Below are 7,008 nucleotides of genomic sequence, written 5' to 3'. Positions count from 1 at the left end.
AAGTTTTGCGATTTGCACACGCACCGACAGCGGCTAAGGTCGAGAACCTCAGCTCTCTCTTGCTATATGGGTATTCAGGAATAAAGCAAACCGACGTGTTATCTATCCGTGTTACCTATAACGATGCTGGCAGCGCCGCTGCTGCAGTTGCTGCCTGTAAATACGTTCGTGCCACCGCTAGAGATGACTAATCGGCGCTGCATCTACGACTGCCGGGGTCCGATGGCACTCGCCGTAAACTGTAGTGATTGCAAGCTGTTAAAAATGCGAGCTCTAAGCGTAAACTTTAATTTGAGGTCACTATAACCGCAACGTGGTATCCGAGATCGGAGCGGGTCGTTCATACGATGTTGCCAAACCACAGTAACAAGAAACACTGTGCCTGAAAGAGACGTCGGAACACACTCGGTTCAAATACATCGGAAGTAAAAAACACTCGCGTCACCTCACGACCTTTTGCACGAAGAGGCGTGACGTAGCCATGACCGCACAAAATGAAAGTTGAGGTTCCAGAGGTTGGAGAGAGCAGTAATGTTTATTCCCCTGCAACTTTTTAATAGATCACGCCAACATAATTTTCTTGTTCGAATTTATTCTCTGAGTGGCACTCCCTATATCTAGGCTGTATTCATTAGGGCAAAAACTGTTTCATGGTTCCTTTTGACAAAAATTACCCTAACTGCAATGAATCATATGCAACTGGTTGCTTTTAGAATATACTCGGAAGTTTTTTTTTTTTTTCTAAGAATCAACGACATGTGGGCGAAACATGACTCGTTCCTATTTTTTTCTGCCGGATATAAATGTTTTTATTGTACAGAAATGACCCAGATTGCAGCAGGCCTCCAGTAGCCCAGCAATAAAGCTCTTCGCCTGAGGCACGTTGCAACACTTTACACGATATATAACTAGCCCTCATATATCCTGTCCCCAATCTGTACCACCAAATTTAGTGCAGCATGTTGATTTCGTACTAGATGTGGTTCATGTAATGGCGACAACCATAAAGGCCCGGTAAAGGCAAACTGTGGACCAGTTTCGATTGATAAAGTATTTTCGAAGAACCCTAGTATCGCTCATTTGGTGGTATTTCGCCGATAATTAAAAGAAAGAATAACGGCTAAACTTTTATTTTTGAATTTCGAGCCAGAACCCTAGGGCCGATACGTCATCGTGAAATCGCGGATTGCGAAAAATCCTTTTTTCCATTTCGGCCATCTTTAGAATATGACGCAGTCCATTCTGACCGATACACGTTTTACTAAACCGCAACGGACATCCGCAACGGACAAATCTGTGACGTCATGGCATGCTGGTGCCAAAGTTTCAAGGCAGCGTCACCTCTTGACTTTCGTCCTTGCTTCCTTCCTGCTGCGTCTTCTTGTGGTAAGCATGCCCAGTCTGTTATTGCGGAAAGGTAATAAACTAAGGCATCCCAAATTACTTTTTATCTTTGCGTCCTTTAACGCCTAGACTACTTTCACTTTTTATTCGTTATTTTATCATTCTATGTTTCGATCAGCCTTTGATGACCAGTGTTCATAAGCAGTGCAAAAAAAATTATCGAACTCCAAGCGTTCCATGTCAGAAAGGCCTTTATTGCTTGCCTCGCGAAGCAACTTGCAGCAGCCGGAGTTGCGTCTAAAAGCTGGACGTGGCCCTGCTGCTCAACACTCTCTTACCAACGTCTAGTTAAGCGAAACCGCCAGGAAGATAGGGAGATCCCTGCAATCTCGCAAAGTTCAAGAAGATGTCTTCGAGGGTGTTCTCCCCGACCAGGACGTGTTCAAAGGGGAAATTTTGCTGGAGTCGCCCCACCTTGGTGAACAGCTTGCTCCAAGGCATTCGCTCCATCAGGTGGTAGCCGAGCAGATTCTGGACGGCAAGAAAACAGGCGTTCACGTACCCCGTGCAGGCACCGCGCACAAAAATGAAACAGAAATGTTACCATTATCATCGTGAGAAAAACGATAGGCTCTTAACCCTGATGTGCGATAATTTCGTAAGACACCTACGTCATCTGCCAAGTGATCATCTGTCAAGTGATCCTCCCATGGCAGCAGCGGCTGTGCCAACCGGTTCACTAAATCTGCGCATTGTATACACAGGACACCACCGCCTTTCCCGGTGGCTTAGGGTCTGCATCTTCGGCGGATCACCGTTGCACGTGCCGTACCTCTTCGGCTATCGCACGTTTCGCCGATCATCTAAAAACTGTCGTTGCCTCCAGCGTGACGTCAGGGAGCCGCGGACTAGAATTGGCTGCCTGAAAGAGGCGCCGACTACAAAAGGAACTGTGCCTCACCGCTGATCCTCACTTGGCAGCAGCGGCTGTGCCGACCGGTTCACTAAATCTGCGCATTGTATACACAGGTTTGTGCAATCGTTTGTAGTCAACTTTTATTTTGTTATATTTTTTATTTTTTTCCCTGCCGCTGCTGCCAAGCTCTTGTACAAGTGTTTGCTGAACTGCTACTTTGAAATGCCTTCTGAAGTGACAAAACTGTTGAAAGATGTTAAACAAGAAATGCGAGATATGTGCAGTGCACTCGAGAAAGATCTTCGAAAGGAATATAAAGACCTGAGAAAATCCGTAGATTTCTTTAGTGAACAGTTTGGTGCTATGGCTGAGCGCAGTGCAAAATCGGAAAAAGGAAAACTCAGCGCTAAAGAAAGAAAATGCCGCGCTATCACAGGAATGCAAAGGACTGAAAACACAACTATCTGACCTTGAAGACCGGGTGACAAACCAAGTACAGTACTAGAGGAACCGGAACATTGAGATTAAAGGTGTTCCGGTAAGCAATGACGAGAACCTGTCTTCAATTTTGAGAAAACTAGGTAACGTCATAAGTGAACCCATTTCTGATTCCGATGTAGACATATGCCATCGTGTGCCAAGGAAAGACAAAGGATGTCCTAACATTGTCGTACAGTTCCGCTCTCGTGCGAAACGGGAAGCGGTGATCGAAAAGGCCAGGAAAAATCGAATTTTAACCTCTGATTTTGGTTGCCAGAGTGCTGATGGTACCAGTTCTCCCCCGGTATTTATTTATGAACACCTTTGCCCCGCCTTGAAGAGACTTCTTGGACAAGTAGTTGAGCGAAAGAAGAAAAAAGCATGGAGGCACGCGTGGACAAAGGGCGCCAAAATTTTCGCGCGCAAAACAGACACTTCGAATGTACTGCGCATGTCTTGCGTTGCGGACATCGATAAGATGAAATGAGGATCCAGGAATCCGAGCACTTTTTTCAACCGCCATTCATATCGATGGCTAGTAAATCGCTGAACCCTACAGATGTGACTAAAATTTATCGTAAGGAAACGTGCACATCTTTTTTCCTGTTAAACACTCGGTCAGCGCGCAATAAGTCTGATGAGCTGTGTGCCTTGCTTTCATGTTTTGGCTTTCCATTTGATGTTATTATGCTCTGTGAAACATGGTACCGACACGAACACGAAGTAATACAGATCCCGGGTTACATAAGACACTACTTAAATCGCTCAGTCAATGACGGTGGAGGAGTACTTTTCATGGCCAGGGAAAGCTTCCAGTGTGATAAAATCAACGACTTTACGGCGGTCACACCGGTCTTTGAAATTTTGACCGTCATTCATAACAAAAGCATATTTTCTGTTTTATATCGCCCTCCAGGCGGGAACGTGGCAAAGTTTTTTACATATATGGAAAACTTCTTATCCTGGATAAATGAAAACAGTTATGAATTCGTCCTGGGCGCCGATATAAATATTAACATGTTGAACGCAACACAGCTGCGTACTGATTTCACTCGACTATTAGAAGCTAATGCATGTTTTAACACAATTACTGCCCCAAGTCGCATTAGCAACGACTGTGAAAGTTTGCTGGATGTTTTTATTACAAACATGGAATCTCGAACTATTAACTCCGGTAATTTGCGAGTATTTCTTCTCTTGGAATCGTATGTCTCGGCTAGACAACCGAAGCAGTGTCCCCCATTGACTACTCAAGATATTAATCCGTCTACACTTGAGGAGTTCCGCACAAAAATATCAAAAATAAATTGGCTTGAGGTGTACAATCAGTCTGACGTAGATGCCGCGTACGAGACATTCTTGCGTCTTTTCAAAAAGGCTTACTCTGAATCTTTTCATCCTAAAACACTGAAGCCTAGAAAAGCTAGAAAACCTTCGATAACCAATGCACTTTTGAATCTAATCAAACTAAATGATGCTCTATTCAAACGTTTTTTGGACACAAGAGACACATGCCATCTATCCGAATTTAAGAAATTTCGAAATAAGTTAACTGCTACTCTTAGACAAGCTAAGAAAGATTACCTTCACAGATTGTTTAATCCTGAAGCTATAAAGCGAACAGATGTCACGTGGAGAAACCTTAGCACAGTGCTTAACATTGGACGTCAGCATTCAGAGGGCGTACGAGAATTGTTAGTTAACGGGGAACGTTCATCAGGCGTGCATTTAGCAAACGCTCTTAATAATTATCTTGTGTCCCTCGTAAATAGTTTGCACGATCCACGCTCCGCAGTGTACCTCAATTCCAGAACTTGTGATAGTGCTTTTCTACTTCCAACTAGCACCGAAGAAATTTATCTCACGGTCTCCTCTCTGCGAAATAGTAAACGCTGCGATATTGATGACCTGCAAATACGCCACGTAAAACACGTTTTAAATTTGATATGCCCAGTTCTTGAGCATACGTATAATCTGTGCTTTGTCAGCGGTATATTTCCCAAGCGCATGCAGCTCGCAAAGGTTACAGTGCTCTTCAAAGCCGGTGATAAAAACAACCTGTCAAACTACAGACCAATATCCATTTTGCCCGTATTTTCAAAATGCCTAGAAAAATAATAACACTGAGAATGACCGTTTTCTGCGAAAAACACAACATTATTACTGACTGTCAATTCGGTTTCCGGAAGGGTCGCTCGACAGAGTTAAGCGGGAGACACATGGTGCGATTTTGGGTGCGATCGGTCGTACGACCATTCGCATCGGCAGCCGCACTCAACAGGTTTTCGACCAAATCCGCCGCACGCGGCGCCGAATCGCACGCCCCGCATGCGACCAACTCGCTGAATATTGTCGTGCGACTGCCGCATCGGTCGGGCGGCCGCAGCCAACGACAGCGCCGGTAGCGCGAACGTCACGGCCACGTAGACCCGACGGGGCGGGGCCGGCGAGCAAGCGCCTCGCCGCTCCGATCATGTCTGTTTTTTTTTTTCTCCCTGGTCGAAACGAAGGCCTTTTTCGCCGGTGACGGCGGCACATAAATAAGCTGCAATTTGTTTCTGACACGAAATAACTGATAGAATAAAGTGGCCTCGAAAGAGTGCATGTTATAAAACGTTGTGCGATATAGTAAATAGTTGGCGTGATTTGCAATCGGACGCGGTCAGCGCAGATGCGCCAGCAATCGTCTATACGAAGCGGCTCGCCTGACTGGCGTGTTTACTCATCGCTACTAACGGCACCGAGAAAACTAACCGTATTTTCACTTAAGAGAACCATAAATGTTCAGGCATTGATTGTGCTGATGAATTTAGGCGCTTTATTACGAGCTGCGGACGCATCGGCATGGGCCCTCGTCCTCGGATAGCCGGCCGGCGAGCTAGGCCTACACAGTCTCCCAGCGATCGCAAGCTCGCCTGGCATGCTCGTTCGCTTCCGTCGGCGCCAATGAAATCAAATGTGCTGCAAATTAAGCGTACGATAACTGTGTACACGTTGTGCCAACTAACATAGACGCTTCGTTATACGAGCTGCAAGCGACCGTGTCACAAGCGCCACCGGTGTCGGATTCGATGGCCGAGCGAGCTGTGCCTGCCGGCTCCTATAGCCATCGGCGGCTGTCAAAGGAGCCGTTACTGCTGACGCGGCCTTGCGGAAACACGTCTACAGTGCTTGCATAGGCGTGTTTATATTGCCATCGTTTGTTTCAAACAAGAGAACTGTGCAAATACGTTTGCTTTCACTTTCCGTTCGAAGTTAGGCAGCATTCCGAGCTTCCACGCAGGGGCGCCGGTTCTGGGGGGAGCTACCCGCCGCTCGGTCATTCGTACCATGTGTCCTGAATCGCCGCATGCGGCAAGTCGCACACGACGCGCCGTACGACAGATCGCACGGAAAATCGCACCATGTGTCTCCCGCTTTAGCTCTACTAACACAAAAGGAACTAATACTACAAGCGTTTGAGCAAAATTTAGTGACACTAGGCATTTTCATCGATTTTTCAAAGGCCTTTGACACAATTAACCACACCACTACGCGAACAAAACTTGAAATTTACGGTTTCAGGGGCCCCTTTCTTGGCTTAATCAAAAGCTATCTGCAGTTCAGGTGTCAAAGGATTTCAATAAATAACTGTATTTCCGACAACTTACCCATTCATTCTGGTATACCTCCAGGAAGCATTCTTGGACCTTTGTTGTTTAACATTTACGTAAACGACATAATTAATATTGACACCACTGCCCGATTCATCATATACGCTGATGACACTAGTCTGTACTTTACATCTGGTTGTGCAAGGGACCTGTTGGCTCTTGCGAACGCTGCTTTAACTGAACTTAATTGATGGAGTTCATTGAATTCATTGTCTATAAATGAAAACAAGACAAAGGCTGTACTTTTTCAACCTAAAAACAAAAATGTCCACATTGACGGCCATTTGCTAATGGTTTCCTCGATTATCAACATTGTGTCATCTATTAAATACCTCGGGGTCGTATTTCAAGAAAAACTTACTTTGGAATCTTTATACAGACTCAGTTGCCAACAAAAGCGCTCGTGTTGTGGGAATACTAACGGAACTTCAATTTTTTCTTCCCTTGAGCGTCAAAAAATTGCTTTATAACTCTCTTTTCCTGTCCCATCTTAATTACTGTCATTTAGTCTGGGGAAACATCACGATGTCTAACATCACAAAACTTATTCTATTGCAGAAGAAAGCAGTACACGCTATCGCCAATTCTTCACATGACGCTCATACGCAGCCACTT

The 7,008-nt window shown here is 45.3% G+C and overlaps 1 protein-coding gene across 1 annotated transcript in view; it reads right to left on the bottom strand.

Moving 5' to 3' along the window:
• Positions 1 to 1,577: 1,577 nt before the first annotated feature.
• Positions 1,578 to 7,008, bottom strand: part of LOC129381607 (phospholipid-transporting ATPase ABCA3-like) — a 51,318-nt gene continuing 45,887 nt past the window's right edge. The window contains exon 5 of the mRNA XM_072285174.1: positions 1,578 to 1,875. Within this exon, the coding sequence (XP_072141275.1) occupies positions 1,693 to 1,875 (183 nt within the window). The 3' untranslated portion in view covers positions 1,578 to 1,692. The remainder of the gene's footprint in view (positions 1,876 to 7,008) is intronic.

This window comes from Dermacentor andersoni, chromosome 11 (assembly GCF_023375885.2).
Source record: "Dermacentor andersoni chromosome 11, qqDerAnde1_hic_scaffold, whole genome shotgun sequence".
Taxonomy (NCBI): Eukaryota; Metazoa; Arthropoda; class Arachnida; order Ixodida; family Ixodidae; genus Dermacentor; species Dermacentor andersoni.
This window is presented reverse-complemented; position numbering and strand designations above follow the sequence as displayed.